The following is a 22507-nucleotide window of genomic DNA, read 5'->3' as shown; positions in this document are numbered from 1 at the left end:
AATGACCTCTTTATACGCAAGGAAGAGGAAAATCTATGATAATGTTAAAGCTCTAGTCAGAACACACTTCATTGTTATTTCGATCGTCATCAGCCATTTTCAATACACTGCAGGATGAAGGCCTCTCCAGCAACTTTCCAGTTCCTTCTGTTTTGTGCAATGGCCATCCACGTACTACCCACAAACTCATGAATTTCATCTATCCATCTCCGCCTTTGTCTTCCAGGTTTTCTTCTACCTCCTCTTGGGTACCATTCTGTTATTTTCTTAGTCCATCTGTCATCGTGTCTTCGAGCTATGTGTCCTGCCCAAGACCATTTTAGTTCTTTAGTTTTGATAAGAATGTCCTATACTTGAGTTTTCTGCCTAATCCATGTGTTTCTATTCTTATCTAACAGTCTGATTCCAAATATAATTCGTTCCATTCTTCGCTGTGTAGTTCTCAGCTTCTCTTCCATTCTTTTGGTGAGTGCCCAAGTTTCACTTCCGTAAGTCATGGTGGGGAGTATACACTGGTTCATTTTTTAACGTTTCAGACAAACTGGGATATTGCTCTTCAGTATGTGACTATATTTCCTGAGTGGTATCCATCTAAAATTTATTCTTCTCTTGACTTCTAGCCATTTATCATTATTACAGCTAATGACTTGTCCTAGATAAGTATATGACTCCACCTTTTCAATTACTGCTCCTGTAATGATTATATCCCTTTCTGTGGCATACTTGTTCATCATTACTTTTGTTTTAGCCATATTCATCTTTAGTCCAAAATCCTTACTAACTGTGCATAACTGATTAAGATTTTCCTCTAATTCTTTGGGATCGTGGCTTATGACCACAATGTCATCTGCAAATCGTAAATGGTTTAGGTACTCTCCGTTCACATTGACTCCTTTCTGCGACCAGTCTAATCTTCTAAAAGCTTCCTCAAGGGCAGCAGTAAACAGTTTCGGAGATATTGTGTCTCCTTGTCGAACTCCTTTCTCGATTTTAAATTTCTTACTGTCTTTGTCTAGTCTAATAAAGGAGATAGCATTCTCATATATTTTCTTCAAAATCATAATATATGGGGTATCTATGCCTTGTCTTTCCAGTGCCCGAAACATTGCCTTATGCTGTATGGAGGCAAATGCCTTTTCATAGTCCACAAATGCCAGGCATAATGGTGTTTTATATTCATTTGCTTTCTCCATTAGCTGTGATATTACATGAAGGTGATCCATAGTTGAGAATCCTGTCCTAAACTTGTTATTTCGATATTTTACTTCAAAGCATATTTATTGTTTTAATCCACATCTCATCCCTACTGTTCACGACCGGGTGCTCATCCCTTTCTCAATAAGTGAAGGAGAGATTTATATTTCTTTGTTTAATGTTAATACTTGAGAAGCCATTCTTTTGCGCGCACCCTACAAAAGGAACGCATATATTGTCTGTAAAGAGTGTGTTTTCACTGCGAAATCATAACTTTAGAAAATGTAAAACTCAATTTTCCAGGAGAAACATCTCTACACCCACCCCATCCTTGAGACAGAGACCAGCTTATCACATGGAAGGATCTTATGTAGCATTCCTATTTCCCCAGCAAATAAGCTACTTCCGTCTAGCGACGCAACCAAACCTAGATCTCTTTGTCCAAGTATTGCAACAACTACATCGTCGCCGAGTACTAAAACATTTCATAATTCTAAATTTAAGTATAAAAAATTGTCATATTACAGTTTCCTAAGAACACCATCATCCACCCACGTGTATTATGTCCGTAAATTGCATGTGTTCTGTGGTCAGCTTTCTTGTTTTTCTGGAATGAAAACGCAAATTTCCGGCAGCAAAACTTTGCTGTTCTCCACTGAGACTAAATAACTCAGCCACAAAGTGAAAAAAGCCCATAAAAGTTCCTCTCATCATTGACGGTTTCGAACCAGGGTATTTTCCACCCGGTGTGGGGAAGACGATAATTATAATCACTGTGCTACCGCCGAGGAATAAATTTAAGTATAGAGTAGAAACACAAATTGATAAACAACGACGCTGTTGCTCAAAAATTAGGGAACAAAAACACGTGTACCTGTTATCGCGTTTTCACGAAGCCTTATTCAGTTACGTTTATACCCTGGATGAATTTATTTTCATGAAAACTTGATTCTGTTTCCATATTTATTTATTACTTGATGTTCAGGATGCCTCATTCGTCGGTTCACACAAGAGAAAGATAAAAATGGTGAGAAACCTTATTAAAAAAAAGTTGCTTGGGCTTCTTGCTGGCTCACTCTACGAATAAAACAATGTGACAAACTCATGTAGTTCTCTGGATTTTACTCGTAATTTAGAAACTCTATTTACTTTATAACTAAAGAATTAAGGACAACGTTATAATTATTCTAGTAATTCGAGACTTATTTTAAAGCACTTTGAGCCCAATATTCCTCAAATGTCCAACTGCAGTGCTTCTCACTACGCACGGCGGTAACGTGAATAATACTTCACTTGAGCATCTTACCCAAAACTGCTACTCCTCTTCTGCGCTCCCTTTTCAAAAACTATTTATTATAAACATACGGTAATCTTTGGTAACAAAATAATCAAAGCATAACATAAAATTTATTTCTCTGTTTTTTTTAATATAAGTCAAAGCAGGTCATTATATGAATTGTAAATTAACTTGAACAGTAATGCAGTTAAATGAAAACTCTGCACAAGAAATTGCAACAGAAATTTATTCTGTTAATTTAAACTTAATATACTATACCACTGTGTATTTATTTGTTACTAAATGATCTTCCAGAATTTTTAAAAATAAAGAGAAGTTCTTTTATTTGTTATCTTATATAAATATTTAAAATAATGATTTTTTTGGGTTCATATCAGTGCCATCAGAGTTGTAACTCTGATGGCATTGATATCCAGTCCACAGTTGTATAGATTTTCATCATTAGATTCAGGACAAATACGGGTTTCTTCTTCGAATTATCGAAAACTAAATAAACTCATGCTGTATTTGCACAGTTTATTTAATCTGTTGAAGACTATTTTTTTTTTTTTTTTTTTTTTTGACAATAGGCCTGACGTAGCCGAGTGGTCAGGAGCGAGAGTGCATAGCACGCGTTCCTTGAGTGGACCGGGTTTCAAGCCCGTGACTACTAAATACGATAAATATTTGTATTGACGATTCATTGTAAACTCTACTGACTTGGTTGTCGTGCCGGAGTATAAACAGAAAGAATATTAAAAGTGGCATGAACAGGAAATTATTTACGAAACAAGAAGTTAAATAGAAAAATCATTACATTTAAAATTTAAATTTCTGCCAACAACGTTGTAATGTATTTTATAATGATACCTCATCTGGATTTGCTGCTAATTGAAGTATCGGACACTAGAACCTGTTACCAAGATCGACTCACATTCTTCAAGTGTTTATGAAGTTCTGATTAATTTTAACTCAGATCTTTAGCTACCGACAATGTAATATTCAATTATTTATCTAGTATAAATAGAAGTTTTCTAACTGTAATCTGTAATCTTCTTAACATTACGCTACTTAGTTTTCATCCATTTGGAATTTAGACATTATTGTTAAATAGAAATCCTACTTCTATGCACCGCTTGGCCACGTAGACATTTTGAAAACTCTTAAAAAATGCTCCCTGGAATACATTTTTTGGAGTACTCCCTGGAGTACCCATGCTGTGGTATTGGACTTGAACAATATGCATTACTCAGACAAATATATTGCAGAGTTCGGCATACATTCGCTACTAGAGGCAACTCACCAGTTGATGAGAAGTAAGCTTCAGAACAGAACAGCTGTCTTGGAAGTGTTTCAGATTTTGTAAATGTATAGGATTCGCCTATTCAAAGGGATTTATACAATTTAAAAAGATATTAGAAACATAGGCAGAACCGTGGATAACGTAATTATATCTCAGTTGGACATAAGCCAACTCAGAGACAATTACATTAGCCTTAGCGCCGAGTATTTGGCATCGATTGTCAGAGGGACAGCAGTTATATTTGATTTCAAATTCTGCGATGAAATATTCCCCTGTAATCTTATAGTATTAGGTTGCAATCTTTCCCTTCACTCTCACGTTTACCTGATTAATCGCTGCATTATAGAGGGCATGACGTCTCTATATGAAGAGCAAATATGCAAAAGAAATTAAATCCTTTTAATTAAACGTTTGGAAAAGTAAGAATAACAGCTGATGGAAAAAGTTACTGGATTACATTTACAATATTATGTTAATACTTACTGTGTAGGCTTTTATGCAAATTTGAGAATTTGCATAAATCAACATAACCCACATTATAATTTAAAATTTGGATATAACTTATTTTGTATCTAATCGTGGATATAACTTATTTTGTATCTAATCGTGGCTATAAATTGTTTTGAAGTAAGTTAATATTGGATTATACTCGTTTTGCATGAGATAGGAGTGAAGTTCAATTGAATATTTCTACTTCTGTAATAAAAAGTGATTTTATTTAAATTACAATTTTTGTTTTTTAATAAAAGACAAATAAAATAAAATTTATCTTGTTTTGTAATAAAATTATTTTATTCAGTAATAATAAAATAATGTAAGTAAGGCTAGAGAAAAAATTATTTTGAATTCTTTGTCATTGATACAAATATCTAGACTTGGTAGGCTAGTTCAATATCTGCACATTTGTAATCATCGTGCGTTTGTCGTCGCCTTCAACAAGTGCTCATGACAGCAGCCCATTGTAAAATCATAGTTCTGGATCCTCTTTGAAATTAAAACCCAATACTTTCAACAAGTTTGTGTCTTTCATTATTAAATCTTAATTGAACGTTGATGTTTATTGTGTTTGGTGGCTGTTGATCTTTGTGTTCGCACTCCGTTTTATTAACGACTTTGGTGTGTTCGAATTGGTTAAATAATACTGCTACCTATAAGTTTTCTCTTGTAGTACTGTTCATAGGGATAATTGTATCGAACCTTCTTTCTTTTCTGTCTCGCTCTATTTCTTTCTTCGTGCCCTTTCTGGTACCTGTGTCAACTTCACTCACAGTAACCAATAGCACATTTTACTATTTGTTTACGCTTCAATAGAACATTTTACTATGAGTGAATCCGTCATTAACTTCAAAAGTAACATTGATACCGACAGCTGCAGAAAATAAACAACAAATGATAAGTAGAACGTTTTTGAGAGAACCTCGCCCAGACGCTATAAAACGATTTTTTTTTATTTTTATTTAAAGCAGTTTGTGTCAAATATAAATCTGGATATGGTTTAGAAAAAAATTCATATTTTCATTAGCTTCTCCAAATTAGGATATAATTTTCAACAACATAAAGCAGCACTTTACAAGGCCTACATCAATAAATGATTGCCACAGTTATTTTAAATTGCATTTAAAGGGAATTTAATTTGTTTTGCATATTCGCTCGTCATTTATTAATCCATACATTTCGTCACAGAAGATGTCGAGAACCAACTACGTTTTCGTTTCTAGATTTTTTTAACGCTGTGTTTGTATACTGGTTAATTAAAATTTTAATTGTTACATGCCAGACGGTGGGGGGGGGGGGGACCCAACTGCTCGGGTTTCAATGAGTTTCGGCAAATTAAAAAAAATGCTAATTTATTAATACTGTACGTACTTTTGTATTTAAAAAAAAAACAAAAAACGATGTTTGTTTCTGCCAAATTTGTATTAATTATTAAATTATAAATTCTAAAATTTAATAATTACATATTAAGCGTATTATAAATTGTAGTCAATGATCCGTTTACCTATTATGCTGAATGAAAAACCTGAATCAGGAGAAATTTGCAACTCGACCGATACACCGAAAACTTGGTCACAGCGTTGGAATAGCCCATAAAAATTTCTTCAACCTTGACAGATTAGAACTCAGGCCATACGTGTGCAAAAATATTGATCGTAACAGCTGTCTACCTGTGAGGTTATTGCAGAGGGAATATCTCAAGTGCGTGGTTATTAAGGTTTATGACCGACTCAGTAGAATATTTAACAGTGTAATTAGATTTTGCTAAAACGATTTGCCAAATTTGAATTTTAGTGAGCGACTCGCCCAGTTCTTAGTATTTTGTTTAGCATATGCCATCAAAAGTTGTTAATAAAGTAGAGTTACATGCAAACAACTGATCGTCATAATAAATAAATTCGTGAAGATACAACTCCAGACGGCAATGAAACATTGAAACCTTGTATGTTCATGGAGTTCTACCCACTTCCTTATCTTTCTTTGTAGCTTTTGAAAAACAAGCAGCTTCAGACCTCGAGAATTTTATCTCTTTATATGCACTTGTTTGCTGGTTCATCCGACTGTGTGTCTATCAATGCAAGGACGTTGACGTCCTTCATTCGTCCTTTATCAGATTTTCATCTTTTGTCTACTCTCGCTGTTAACCTCCTCCGGACTCAAACATACCAGACAGACAAGTTCTTGGAGCGTTATGGTTCAGACAAAATATTTGAGTATGAAATTATTTTTCGTGTACGTAGATAGGCTTTGCTTTCTTATATTATTAGAATATCCTGATCACAGATATTAGCATTCTGTTAGTTATCCATCTGTTTAACAAATGGAGTAGTTCCAGGAATAGGACTTTGATTTACATTGTAGATTAGCCGTTGAAGGCCAACTACCTGCTCAGTTGACTGCCGAAATGTAATTATTGCGATTATTTTTTTTAGTTGCTAAAAAAAAGAATGAACCGCGTATCCTAGCGACTGGACACGATAGTAGATTAGAACAATATGAAGTATACATATTTGGCAAAGTTTATTAATGCAGGTCAGTAAGGCAAAGCAAAGCGGAATAAAATTGCATAATAATCTCCTTCTATTCCTGCAGGTGTACTACTAGCTAAAGGCCTTTAACAAGCAATAAAAACAGCTGCGATCACTTGATACTACAAAATAAAATATGTGACTTTTTTCATTTCAAGGCTGTTCTCTAAATCGTGCACAAAATTAGAAAGAAAAAGAAAAGATTTGTTTTGTATGCAAAACATGCCTTCGCTGCAAAATAAATATGGTGTATTCGTACTTTATATAGAAAGCTTATGACTTCATGGTATAGCAGTTAGAGGAAGAAACGATGGAAAAATACCGTAAAGCGCGTGTGTTAAAAAATCATCGCAGTAGCACAGCGGTTATGATCACTGCTCTTTCATATCATGTGCAAAGTCCCGGTTTCGAATTCCATCAAGAGGTGAGTTATTTATATGAGATTTTTTGTTTTAACGCTGTTAATCCCAATCGATGACGCGAGAAACTTTAATGGGCTTTTTTCACACCGTGGCTGAGTTAATAGGTCTCAGGCGTAAATAGCAAGGTTCTCCCCCCCCAGAAACTGGAGGTTTTTCGACCAGGAAAACAGGGAAATCGACCAGAGAACACGCAATTTACAGACACGATACACAAATTGGGTATATGTAAGAATTTACCAGATGACCCTAATATAATAGTTTGGTTCAGTTTGTTTTAATCCTGTTGCCGAGTTAGTCGGTCTTTAGTTGCAGTTTTTCATCGGGCGAAAAAATAGGAAAAACGACCATAGCATACACACAATTTATAGATGTAACAAACCAACGCCGCATGGCCCTAGTTTCTTTGGTGCGGAAAAAAAAAAAAAAAACCAGCAATTATGAAAAAATTCACAAAACGGAGCACTCTTCTAGCTATTGCAAATAGGCGAAAGTCCTGCTAATTACATATACGTATTGCTTTCCTTTAGACATAAAATTTTGCGGCTCTCTTCTTTGATAGTGTACCCCATACACAAAAGATTGAACTTTTTTTTTTTTTTTTTTTTCGGCCTTCAAATATCCTCTCTTCATCTGTGGATTCTTTGGCCTCTACAGTTAAATTATATGTCCGATTCCAAATAATAAGTTATTATTTACATTTTCTTATTTTATTTTCTAATAAAATAAAATAAGTTTTTCATAACGGATATTTGACGAAGGAATCTATAGGAGTATGCAGATGGATCATTCCAGGCCATGCTGTTTCGAAAAGATTTGGATCTGTCGCATACATTGTCCGAAATTTGCAAACTGAAGTTTAATGCTTCTAAATATAAGGTTGGGAACAGAAATCTTGGATTCACGTATATGCTAGGGGGAGAGGAGCTAAAAGTGGTTCAGAACGAGAAACTTAGGTGTACGATTCAATCTGATTTTATTTATTTATTTTTTTTTATGAAAACCCCAACCACGAGAGGTATTAGAACCTATAGTATCTAGTACTCTGCATGGGTTGAAGGTTGAGAAATTTGATTATAAAATTTTCCAAGTAGTGTAAACAGGCGGCTAGGAAGGCAAGAGTGTCCTATCTATGATTTTCAGGACCTTTGCTAATAGGAATAACGACATCATTATACCTCTTTAAAAGCAATGAAAATAGACAGAACTTCTAGATAGGCGTTCAAAGGACGACAAGATTAGTGATGAGTGCAAATCAATGCACATATGAATAATGGCTTAAGAGGTGTGGGTTGCAAAGTTTGACAACTAGACAACCATGAAATGAACAAAGGAAGAGTCATATATTTTATTTTGTAGTATGAAGGGGGCGATTTGATTAAGATTTATAAGGCGCTGAAGGGTTTGAGTAAATTGAATGAGGAAGGTCTGTTTTGCCTTGTGAATGAGACACGGGGCACAAATATAAAATATCAGGAAATAACAGAAGATTGGATCTCATGAAGTTCACCTGTGGGAAGCAGATTGTCGAACACTGGAATAAATTTCATCCGAACGGGGCCGAGGCAGTGAGTCCGAATAAATTCAAAGTAAAATTAGATGGTTACCTTGTTGTCGGAATGAGAATAGTATGAATATTTGTTTTAATAAATTTTTATTTAACAGGCGCCGAGCAGAGCTTGGCTCCCTGCTCGCTTTGCTCACCCACCCCCGCGCACGCTTTTCTGCGTAAAATGTAGATGTATACGGAGTAAGTCAAACCTTTTCTACGTAAAAGACACACCTGTCGAAACGCACTGGTCGATATCCAATCAGGAACTGGCCTATTCTATCTTGAGAATGCGCGGCATTCTCAAGGTAGTAAATATCAAGGTAAAATTCCAGAACGGTGTACACATTTCAATATGGCGGCAAGAAACACAGTGGGAAAGCAGTGATTGACAAGTTGTGACTCCCATATTCCGACAAACGGACAGGAACAAAGCAGTGATTGGCAGATGCCACTGCTTTCCCCACCCATCCTAGGTTGATATGCCTGGGTTTAAAAACAGCAGCAAATGTGGCGAAAAACACCCTAGGCATATCAACCTAGGATGTTTTTCCCCACATTTGCTGCTATTTTTAAATCGGGAACTCGTTTTCCCATTTTAAAATAGCGGGATGGAGGGATAAACATTCTACCTAAGCTAAGCCTCATTCTCGACGATACAAAACAATCAGAAAAGGGAGGTTCTTTCACCTGTTAATTATCGCCGTCTTCCTCACTTTCATCGAAGTACCTGCCGATGTATACTATCCCTGACTTCAGCCAATATCATCACTATGTAATTATTTACCTGCATTTACATAGGTCACTTAGGAAAAGGAGTTTTGCTTCGGGTTCCATAATACACGAGGAATATTGTTGCATCCGAAAGAGCAGGACTAAAATATTTAACTGAAATATTTACGAACTATAAAAATTTTTTAAATATTTACAAATTACTAAACCACAGTATTTACAAATATACAATATTCATTAATATACAAAAAACGTTACAATGGAACATCAAGTGTTAGACAGAATCACATTCAGAAGGTTGGTGAACGTTATGGAGGCAGTCCCATCTTGCGATCACCATACGTTTGAAGCTCAGCACGACAACCGTAGCCAGTGCAGTGAAAATATAGAAGGCGATTTGGGCGTACGTAAACAGTTGGAAAAACTGACTTGGTCAAAAAAAAAAAAAAAAAAAAAAAAAACAAAACTGGCGTCTAGGGATCTCTTTCACTTCCTGAAGAAAGTGAAAGCGAACCGAGTGACGTCCTTGGAAAACATTAATTTTGGAACTCGATATGTCCACAGGAGTATCTGTAAGTGCGTTCACTGCCTTTAGGGAACTGCAGAGCATGAGCCTTTATGACAGGGTTGCTGCTCAGAAGGCCCACTCTCCATCATACTAAGGAACTCCAGACGTTGTTTATAGTGGTATTCATCCCATCTTTCTTGAACTATGGAATGGAAATAGGCCCTGCGAAACTGTCATGTTACACAGTCACCAGCACACACGTCCGAGTGTGGTTTGAAGAATGCAAGGGGAACGTCATCTATCACAGTATATTGTGGCCACAATGTAGTTCAGAGGAGGTGGAGTCATAGTGTGGCGCTGCTTCTCGTAGTTCGGACTCGGACCATCAGTGTACTCTGACAGTTCTGTGGAAATATGTCCTCCATGTTACAGCACGATAATGTTCCATCCAATGCGGTGAGCAGTGTAAAACATGGTTTGAAGAAAACGAAATCCGACAGCTTATCTGCCCGACCCAGAACTCATACTAATCCGATGGATGACCTTTGGGATGAACTAGAACCCTAGATCAAGGTGTTGTCATATTCTTCTCTTGTCCAGTTGAACTGGCGACTTCAGTGAAGAGGAAATGCCGCGAATTCCTTCTGCTCACTACAAGGAATTGGTAGAAAGCGTTCACGACGGTTACACTTCGTAGAACACTGCTCACGTTTGGTTTCACGATGGAAGATTTCAAGAAGCAGGCTTATTAATCTTACTGATTACCCTGTTAATAATTACCTTACTAATTTATTCATTAAAACTAGATAACGTGATAGTACCCGAATATGTTTGATAAGATAGTGTATATTCATTGACTGCATTCTTAAAAATAAGTAAGTATTGTAGCAAAATAATAATCAATAAAAACAAAAGAGATTTAAAATTCTATGCTTATTTGTTTGAATTAATATTCCAGTAATATTCATATCGTTTTAGATGTATAGTAACCATGCTATTTTGTAAAGCTCATTGTCATTTTAATGGAACATTAATTTTCCTTCATTTCTATTCTTTTTTCAGCCGCAAGAATGCCATAATTTTACGCACTCAACTGTCAGTCAGAGTTCATGCCATCATAGGTAAGTTAGCTAATTTCTGCATTGCTGCGCACGGACTTCGACACGCTTCGGTTAAGGAAGAGGCAAATAGTAGGGGCAGAGGGCTAAAACCTTGAAATAAGATTTACTTTATAAACACGTTACTAAATTGGAATGACTTTAGACTTGTTTAGAATTTGATCAAAGGAAAGGAAAGGAAAGGAATGTGATACGCTTCACAACTTTAGAACTTGTCTATTTTCATGCCGTTGTAGTTCATCTGTCTATCATAAGCATTGCTTTCGTATTTAATAGGAAGCACATAGAAGGAAAAGGACTTAAACAAAAATGCAAGACCATGGTTGCGTACAAGAATCATTGTCCTCTAAATATAAATTTAGAAAGGAATTATTTTAATAAAACCACGTAACATGCCTTTGTACTAGGGTGAGCAGATGCTGATGGCTACAACCCAGTCAAAATGAGTTTTAAAGCCCAAAATCCGGGACAGTTAAAAAAAATAATAATAATTTAAAAAAATCCACTGAGTGGAAATCCTATCCATAATTTTTCTCATGAAAGCACGTCGCATTCCACCCTCCAGTTTGAGAAACCTTGTCCTGCACAAACAGCTCCAAATTATCGATTATCATCTACCAATTCCTTGCCGATCTCCAGGTAATTCTACAAATGGGCAAAGATAACTTAGTTAATTTCAATCCTTGTAAAATCCAGTCCTGCCTTATATGATTCTTCTGCTCCTCTGCCTATCGCCGATGACACTCCGAATTCTAGACAAGATTACGTATCTCTAATGGGAATTAACTTCTAATTTCTCTTGGCATAAGCACATCACAAATATTCCTTCTTTTGTAACTAATTGATACATAATTTAATTTACGTAGTGTATTAAAACTATATTCCAGGAAAATACATTTTCCAAGAATATATATATATATATATATATATATATATATATACTACTGTAATTCCATCAATATATATATATATATATATATATATATATACTGTTGTAATTCCATCAATAGTAGATTGAACATTACATCAGTCTGTAATTTAGTTATTATAGTAAAAGTATAATATGTACTATATAGATACTGAATATGTATATAAACATAACAGTATACAGCGGGCCATAAGACCAATATTTCCAGGTTATGGCATTGTAGACCTACACAGGCTATCTTAGTCTTTATAAGTTATTGTCCTTATGGACTGCTGTATACTGTTATGTTTATATACATATTCAGTATCTATATAGTACATATTATACTTTTACTATAATAACTATATATATATATAGTTTTTAGTGTGATTGGGTAGTATATCATAAATTACAGAATCGTTTAAATGAAGTTTCGATTTTTCCTAAATATAATTTGCTAATTCGATACTGTTGTAACAGAGCTAAAGTGTGGCCAATTATAATAATGATTCATGAATTTCCAAAAATATTCTTTCAACATATTCATTTTGTGCTGGAATCGCAAAGAAAAAAGCCAGATAATTTTTCAGTTTCCGAGGTCTTCTTTGAAATACAACCTTGTTTATACAACGGTGCGACCAAGAGGTCATAGGAGTTTACAAGGAATTAAATCAATAATCGTATAAATAGCAGTCACGGGTTTGAACCACGGTCCACTCAAAGAACGTGTGCAATTGCACCCTCGCTTCTGACCACTTGGCTACATCAGCCCTCGAAATAAAAACAATTACCACCGACCGTAACAAGATCGTCAGCCATCATTCCTCCCATCTTTTTCATCTCTTCTAGCATGAAATTTTTAAGCCAAGAAAATTAAATAAGTTTTCTACAACTTGAAATTTCCATATCAATCATATTTTTACACTTATTTGCTACTTCCTCCCAAACTTATGTACTTTTTTTAAAGTAACCATTCTATAATTTGAATTTATTGAAGGGTTCTTCCCATTTTTCTAAGTATTCAACAAGTGTTTTTGTACGGATTTATTTATTTATTGCCAGTTTGTTTATTTACACGGTTGTGTAGTGTGTATTTAGTTTTATTTATTTGTGTTGGTTAATTGTTTTTGGCCACTTTGCTACCAGGAAAACTGCCCAGTACTCGTCCATGCCACGAGGAGACGGGCCACAACTATATTCGCACTATCCTTAGCGGGATAATTCCCGAATACACAGGTATTAGTATAAGTCCTTTTTGTTGTTGTTTATTAGAGATGGCGGCCCCAGCCAGCTTTCCTGGCAACCCCACCATCTATTGCAATACTGTACAGGTAATTTCTAGCATAATATATATATTACCACTAGTTGGTTGTCATTCCTTGCATATGGAGACAGTCAGGGATTGTTTGCCAGCGTACGGATGATATCAAATACCGCATCAGTCGTCTGCCAGGGTACTGATAACATCATACACAGCATAAACATAATATCCACAGTATGGAGTTCATTATTTCATATTTCAATGAAACAACAAATACAGTATCAATATAATACCCCCAATTTGGGGGATATGTCAGCTCATCAGTTCGTATATCAATGAAACAGCTATTTCGCAATAAAGCTGATAATGAGTCTGCTTGTCTTGATTAGAGGATGAATCTTTCTCAGGAGTTAATATTTAACGCTTCACCTCACCACAGAAAGTCGACTTTGTATTTGCTACATAAAATTACAACAGGATAAGTCAAGAACTTTGTAACCATAACAATATGTGCAGCTGATGTACCAATCACATAGCAATGGTGAAGGCGTAATTAAAAATAGCACTGCTCAGGAAAAGAAACGCAATCCACATACAGGTCCAAGCAGTAATCGAATTAATGAACAGGGGATGTAGCACCCTTTTATTAACTACAAAGGAATACGCAGCTCAATAACAGACCAGTCCAAACCAACACCTTCAAGAAGCAAAGCAACTATTCGCTATTCAGCCGTCGCCATGCGGTAGACTGGCCATGGTGGTCTGTCTATCCGCCACAGGAGCCCCCAACGCCCGAGGCCGGCTAACTCAGCCACGGAATGAAAAAACCCATTAAAGTTCCTCGCGTCATCGACGAGATTCGAACCCGGGCCTCTTCCATCCGGTGTGGGGAGGACGGTGATGATACCACTGTGGCATACCATTATGAAAAACACTGCACAGTACCACAAGGAGACGCGTGTGCATAATAGTGCAAGACCAAGGCCAACGCTCCATGTTGTCAGCTTGGCGCAGTCAAAGAAGGAACTCCAGTCCACTACACGAAAACAAACCCAAGAAAGACTATACTGAGTAATGCTCAATGAGAAAGACTCGTTATTATTATTTTTAGGCAACCCGAATTCATCTGCCATGCTGTGTGTCTTATGTCTGTTAAATGCGTGTGTTCTATGGTCGATTTGTCTGTTTTGCTGGACAAAAAAATCCAGTTTTTGGAGGAAAAAACCTTGCTATCTATGCCCGAGACAGACTAACTCAGCCACGGAGTGAAAAGAGCCCATTCAAGTTCTCGCGTCATCGACGGGATTCGAACCAGGGCCTTTTCCACCCGGTGTGGGGAGGACGGTGACTATTCCATTATGCTATCCGCGCAGACTGAGAAAGACTTGGTGTAAGGCAGCTGATCCACATGATTATCATATATTGTTGCCCTGACCCTTTCTCCATACTAATGCTGCTCTCCAACAACAAGCGCCTCCCGCTAAAAAAACGTGGATTGCAAATACATGGAAAGCCGAAAATTTCTCTTTTGTAGCAACAAGCTACAAAATTATCCTTGGAGCCGGGATGAGAGGAAGCTTCCAGGCCCAAGGATTGCCAGTGTGAGGCCTGCTCAACAAAGTATAAGTCCTGTGGGTGCCAGGAATTCCGTAAAATTGGAGCCCAATCAATGGTACCAACAAAGGATCTCACCCCTTCACAAAAGCAGAGGCCAGCCAATCAAATTTCGCCCCAAGATTGGCCAGCACAAAAAAAAAAAAAAGAAGTTCAACTCACACTAGACATGAGACTGATACCAGCAGTATCCCTCAGCTAAGCGGTTTTAAAGGGGCTGATGATAATTAGAAGTCAAGTTGCCAGAGCACAGTAGAAGCAGGAAAAGCAGAGGTCTCACGGAAGAGACTTACTGCTTCTCGTGTCTGCGCGGGTTGCACATCGGGTGGAAAAGGCCCGGGTTCGAATACCGTCGATGATGCGAGGAACTTTAGTGGGCTTTTTTCACTCCGTGGCTGAGTTCGTCGGTCTCAGGCGTGGATGACAAGGTCCCCACCCCCCCAGGAACTTGGATTTTTTTCGTCCAACAAAACAGGTAAATCGACCAGAGAACACTCGCAATACGGGACAAAACTACGGGTTTATGTAATCAGTTACAGGTAATCCTAATATAATATATTTTTTTACTGCTTCTCGTGCTTCTTTTATCAAATATTTTAGTCAGATACTTTGGATTCGAAGGTTTGAAAAGACCCGAATATTTTCTTTGTTAGCTATTAGCACATGCACATTATCGGGAGCAAAATGATGAAACAGTGGAAAACAATTAACGAAGTTCTGTATAGAGGCCACGAAAAGAGGATAAATGCTTTCAATCGTCTGACAATCCACATAGGCAAACTTCAGAGTTTTAGAATTTGGAAAAGTAGATATTCGTATTAAGAGATCCATGGCCTGTTAAGACAAATTAGGCCAGCAGTTCTGGATGTTGTTGTTGTTATAGGGTTTTAGGAGCATCAGCAACTAGGGCCATATTGCTCGGTGTATACTGTGATTTTCTGTTTGCTCGTGTGTTCTGTGATTTTCTGTTTGCTGGACGAAAAACCCGAGTTTCCGGGAGGAAAAATCAAGCTTTCCTCGCCTGAGACCGACTAACTCAGCCACGTTGTGAAAAAGGCCCATAAAAATTCATCCCTTCATTTACGGGATTCGAACTCAGGTATTTTCCACCCGGTGTGGGAAAGACGGTGCCTCTACCAGCTGTGCTACCCACGAGGACGTGGGTAGCACAGTTGGTAGAATGCTAATGGTCTTCCAGATGTGGTAACTGAAGCTGCTGTGCAAACTTTGAAGGTCAGGTGATAAGATTTATGCAATAATCTGCAAATGCATTCGAAACATTAAGGATTAAAGAATTTGTTTGATTTCCTTTTCTAAATTAGTCAGCAGGAAATGAGAAAATAGGAACTGGCGTTAGAGAATCACTATTTTTCTTAAAGGAAAGAACAAGAAAACAAAAAATCGGGAAAAAAAAAATGTCAGAACCAGGAGCAGTGCAATCTCTTAAGACGAGAAAATAGCTCACTGAACATCATCATCAGTAGTGGGAATAAATCTACCAAAACAGTCGTTTGTATAAGAAACTGAAATGAGGGAATAAAACTGTTCGGAGAACAAAGTTTCGAAAAATGGGTAGCAAAAAGATTAGCTATGGCAAGAGGAGAGTTTATCGAGACATTTGAATCATTAGTTAACATAGGAATTTTGGGAGATCTCATTAACTGTTTCAGATAACGCCAGAAAGGCCTAAAATTGAAATTATGAGTAAGTTTAGCTTATACTGGGAAAAGATAATGAGAATATTGAGACTGACTTTCTTAACATGACATTCAAGGGAAGAGAAAGAAAAGCAGCTAAATTAGTTTTGAGTTTTAGGTGCGTTTTGTGAAGGTCATTTGCGCGACGTATTAGATATATTAACTTGTGTGACCCAGTGAGGCAAGTCAGGACGATTAAAAATAGAAAATTTCATGAGAATGAATGCAGAAATTGCAGAACGGAGGATTGTGTACATGTTATTAATGTAAAAATCAATCGATTCAAAATATTGGATGAGGTTCACACCAAACGAAAGCCAGTTTAAGAAAGATCTAGCAAGATTTATAATTTTTCTGTTAATATTTCGAGATGACTACACAAGATTAGAGGAGTTCACAAGATATATAAAATACAAGACCAGCACCGTACTGAGTAGTGATGAGGGCTTGAACCACGGTCAGTCAAGTGCGTGTACTTAATGTACCCTTGCCCTCGATCACTCGGCTATGCCGACCGTCAGAGGAAGGCTCAGAAATTGAAATGAAGAAATCAGTAACGATAAGAATGTCAGATATTTCATCTTTAAATATCATGTCTTCACCCTGAATTTATGATTAAGGGAATAAATTCTTCTTCAATGAGTAATTTAAGCATTTCGATCGTCTAATTGCACGTAAAGCATTACCTCTGTTATGCAATTTTTGAAATTCAGTGTTTGGTATTTGCACACTGTGCGTAACATGAAAGCATATTACATTTAATGATTATTAAAATATTATAAATTCTGTGGCCTTCCCTTCGCAACAGAAAATACTTCAATACTTTAAAAAAATTTTAATACTCGATCGATCGCTTGATTTAAACTTAACCAGTGAGTTTTTGATGCGTCAGTAATTTTTTTTATGTTCGGTCATCTAAAATACAAAGTTCTCAAATACATAAAGCTCGACGAACCAGTAATGAAAATAGCATTGCCTCCTTGAGTGAAGATCACTGGAGAACTGCAAGGCAGATTATCCCACCGCGCAATGCAGATTGTCCACCTGAAATTCCGCCTTTTAGCTCACAGGAAGGTACTCTGCAGGGTAGCACAGCTAGAACACTTAAAATCTACACCATCTAGTGAACTTACTCGCACAAATGGCCTTTTCTCAGCGAGAAATGCGAATGCCTTTTTTTAAGTCATATTTCTTAGATATAGTTTTAGATTGGAAATGAATTCTCACGAATGGAGTTGATAAAACTACTGGGTGAACCATTAGTTTAAAATTTTGGAAAACCTGGATATTTATGCCCTCCTAAAATAAACTTATGGAACCCTGTACAAAACAGTGAATACAGGTAGGTCTGCTCATCCACACTTTGCAATTTCAAACAAAATTCTAGGTAATTAAAGTTGAATGGATTTTGTGGAATGCCATCTGGCGGCCATTTCTTAGTAAGTGAAATCATAGCTGCGGTGTATCTCAAATCTATAGATTAGAAAAGTTGAATTTCTTCGTGTAAATCGATAGAAAACAAATTGAATGAAGATAACGTAAAGAAATTGGTTCAATTAAAATTTTGGTTTTTAAGAGATCCCTCTATAAAAACAGAAATACTGTATAACTAAACTTGAATTAATAAAAACCACTGAGTTGTGTAGGTCTTAACGTACATATCGGTAACACAACTAATTGTTATGTGTATATTATACTCAGTAACGAGATGTTTATACAAAATATTAGAAACCACTTTCATTACTTACTCCCTGAATAGCAGGGTTTCTGGGTGATTAGTTCATACAATTTGTTTTTCCCTTGAAAAGATATCGTATTCAATAATATCACAATTTGTTAACCTTAATTTAATCTTCTTGTGAGCCGAAGTCGCAAAAATTGTCATGCAGTTATTGTGGCTTTTTTTGCACTACTTATTAGTAATGCAGAGAAGCGCCACGGTATATTGCAATCAGCACACTATCGATATTCATAGAGATTCGAAATATCGCATTCACAACTAGGAATTAATTGCTAGTTAGTGACTAAGAACCGACTTTTTCTTGCTCAGGGAGCCTGTTTTATGTCTGTTGTAGAGAGAGTTTCATTTTATTTTGCTGCAGTTATTTCGAAGAATTCATTTTAGTTGTGCATTATTGTTTTCTTACTGGACTGTGTCTTGTAAACTGAGTGGACAGAAATCATGGGATATCTACCTAGTAACGGGTAGGCTCACTTTTCGCCCGGATAAGGGCAATCACACGGCGAGGCATTGAGTCCACTAGTTCACGAAAGCGTTCATAGGTATTTTCATCCATGCTTGCTGCACCGCTGTCCATAATTGCGTCACATTCCTGGGTGGAGGATCCACCCAAGCTCGAACGGACCTTTCCACAGGGTTCATGTGGAAAGGTCCGTTCGAGGTCAGGACCCCCCACATGAACCCTGTGGGAGGTCCGTTGATCCCTACAGGGGTCATGTGGGGTGAACGGGGAGTCCATTCCATGGTGGCAAAATCTGCGGAATGCTCTTCGAACCATGTTCTAGTCACCACGGCTAGGGAGGCGCATTGTCCTGCTGGAAGAGTCCATTGCCCTGTTGGTGCACGATGACCATGAAGGGATGCAGATTGTCTGCAAGGATGGACACGTAACCTGGACCGTTCAGAGATATGTCGAGACGTACCAGAGGTCCCAACGTGTGCCAGTTGAACACGTCCCAGACCATTACCAACCATTTTTCCTGAACAGTTCCTTGTTGACATGAGTCCATAGCTTCGTGCGTTTTCCGACAGATACGTACCGTCCGCTCGAAATAGTCGGAAACAGGACTCATTGGACCAGGAGACCCTTCTCCAGTCATCCAAAGTCCAGTGCTGATGTTCTTTCGCCCAGTTGAGGCGTAGAGTCCTGTGTCGTGGTGTTAGCAATGGAACTCTGGTGGGTCGGCATCGCCCATAACCTAACCGCGGCTAATGATCGCCTGATAGTCTTGGTGGAGACATTTCTGTCACCTCCCTCTTTGAAGTCGCGGTGGTCATTAGTGTCACTGTCGCTCTCCGGTTGACTGAATCAATGCGAGGCAGACATTGACGGTCACGTTCATCCACCACCTTTCTCCACCCACAACGCTGTCCACGAAGAGATGTTATTCTGGAAATGGCGTATTCCCGATACACACTTGACACTGTCGAACGGGGATGGTGCAATTTCTTTACCACCTCCGCGATAGAGTGTCCAATGCGTCGGGCACCCACTATCATCCCTCTTTCAACGTCGGTTAACCCACGACATTAATCCATGCTGACATCGAATTACCGTCTACGTGAATGCAGTGTACCTATATAGCTGTCAAGCGGCGGGTTCGTCCATTAGCGAGAGGAGTGACAGCGTCGCGTTGCCCAGGAACCAGGTATCCCATGAATTTTGTCCTTTCAGTGTACATGTCTTACACGATGGTCTACATTCTAGGCAATTAGACTGTGAGGCTCATTCAGGTAAGGAGTAATTCGCAAATAGATTACGGTGATAAGACACTGTAGTTAGTGTGCGACGTTTGCTAAGATTGTTGTTCCAATTGTCTTGCTCGATCTTATCTACCCCATGTTTTGGGCTGTTGGATTCACAGACTCAAAAGAACCAAAGAAGCATTACGCGAAACAGACTCAGCATTCATATCACAACCCACTATAGAGTAAATGTTTTTGATAATTTCGGAAAACACTGATGAAGTGGAATAGGTATATTCTGATACACAAAAAAGTTTAATCTTGTAATATTTGTTTATGTGCAGTATGCTGAGCTCTTTTAAATAAATGTGCATCAGTATAATTGGAGAACATAAATATTCTGGAATAAAGCCAATAATAACACAAACTGAAATGATATTCAATTGAAAGTAACTAGTATAAGGAAAAGCTTTTCATATAGGAATCCTGTCGACCACGCGAAAAACTTGAGGTGAAGAACTTCTGGGTTTTCATTCCGAAAAGAGAAAATCATCCCTTAGAACCGCGCAATTTTAGGTAACATACAAGTACAAACGTGTCACGGTAAGTTTCTGTGGCTTTAACTCATAAAGAAGAATTACTGTTCTCTTCATTATTACTGTTTGAGCCATTTTGAACGACGGGTCACGGACTGGTGCATATCTAAAGACCACAACATACCAACGATTTTTTTTTGCTTTCGCTTAGGCTTCAATTACTTCTAAATTCATAGTTCTTAATTAGCTATCATTGAGAAGAAAAGTGTATGGGACTATGGAAGTAGAAGATGTTAGCTATTCAGTGTATTAACGGATTTAATGCCAGCTGCTTAAACTCTCTCCTATTTAGTTGATGAAGCCTGCACAAACTATGTTTATGAAGGATACTAGTTATCTGCTGTGCTGAAAACAATGCATTGTGTTAGGAAGTCAGGCAAGGCTATTACAGTAGCAAAACTACCATTGGGAAATGGGAGATTGAAATTAAGCAGGTTGATCGGATGACAGAAGAAAGAGAAAGTGCTTGCATTAGTAGAAAGTGCTCTCTCTTTTCTTTTTTTTTTTCTCCATTTAAGAAGATGTACTGGAGCTGAAATATTGTTTATGATTAAGAACAAATGAAGTGGAAACGCAGGGATTCACTGCTTACAAAGGGAGGAAAGGTCCAGCAGTTATGTCCAACAATAGGCAATCAGCTAGAAAAAATATGGCCACCATTTAAATTTAGGTTGAAAATCACCTTCTGTAATGAGGCAAACAAAAAAACTCTTCAGAGAAGAGAATTGAGCATAGGGGAGTGTGACTTCAAGGAACTGGACCATCATCCGGGTTTATTTGTCACTCTTATCATCCTTAAAACTGAAGTGGAATAAACGTATTGGGTTCAGATAGAACGATGTATTAAAATGTACTTTTGTAAAATTCACTCTCATACAGACTCAAGTGAATGACTTTTCTATTATCCATCATAAATTGTAAACTTATGATGGATAATAGAAAAGTGCTCACTCATTAGTGATGGATTTAAGTGCTCACTCATTAGTGATGGATTTAAGCATAAACAGCGACTGGCACAATAGCAAGACATAACACTCTTGATATTGAGATATTCATTTACAATTCGTATGGCGCCTCCGTGAAAGTCAGGGAATGACCACCGCATATCCCCCGAGCAATATGGCCTTAGTTGCTAATGCTCCCAAATAACAACATAACAAACAAACAATTCGTATATTTTCATACCGTATTGGCCCCCAAGGTAAATACGCTACTGGTGCTCGTCGAGATTTTTTTGCGAAAGAAGTGTTATCTAAATAAAATAGAGAATGCATAAAGTGATTTATTCCTCTTATTCCGTTACTAGCAAAACTGGCGTCAGCGTGTATTTTGGCTTATAATGTGTATAATTACACGATACATATCCTTTCTCAATACTGTTTTTAATATCTCTGATAAAATAACAGTATTAGGCTAAATAGCCGTTTGTTTCTTGGCAGTAGTTTTATTTAAAAAGAATAATATTCCACCTTCTCAGAAAATTAAGCATTTAATGGGATATTTGTACTTCTATATTTGAAGTATTCTCCGTTGCGTATTATTTTGATAGTGAGACTCAGACTGTAGTCGCATTCCTAAAATTCAGCTACTGCAGTTAGTATTTCGTACTAACCATTTAAAAGACACAGCATGGCCCTGGCAGCCTATGTGTCGTAAAACTCCATCACAACAACAACGACAGTGGTTTTTAAACCGTGGTGCCCCAACAACATTCCACGGTTGCCATGTAATTTGGGTTTAAGTTACTTAAACTTTTTATTTTTTTTTATTTATTTCATTATAAAAAGGTGTAAGATATCTTTTTTAATTTTGTGGTGATTTATAATTGATGTTTATTTAGTACTTCTATATAAAGAATAAAATTATTATATATATATATATAC

The 22507-nt window shown here is 37.2% G+C and overlaps 1 protein-coding gene across 2 annotated transcripts in view; it reads left to right on the top strand.

Moving 5' to 3' along the window:
- Positions 1 to 22507, top strand: part of LOC150082796 (FH1/FH2 domain-containing protein 3-like) — a 763267-nt gene that overhangs the window by 433150 nt on the left and 307610 nt on the right. For both annotated transcript variants that reach the window (XM_090377607.1, XM_090377606.1), the window contains exon 5: positions 11067 to 11125. In XM_090377607.1, the coding sequence (XP_090233733.1) occupies positions 11067 to 11125 (59 nt within the window). The remainder of the gene's footprint in view (positions 1 to 11066; positions 11126 to 22507) is intronic.

This window comes from Mastigoproctus giganteus, chromosome 7 (assembly GCF_048544385.1).
Source record: "Mastigoproctus giganteus isolate SK-2022 chromosome 7, ASM4854438v1, whole genome shotgun sequence".
Classification (NCBI taxonomy): domain Eukaryota; kingdom Metazoa; phylum Arthropoda; class Arachnida; order Uropygi; family Thelyphonidae; genus Mastigoproctus; species Mastigoproctus giganteus.
The sequence above is the reverse complement of the archived record's forward strand: the minus strand, read 5'-3'. Positions and strand labels throughout refer to the sequence as shown.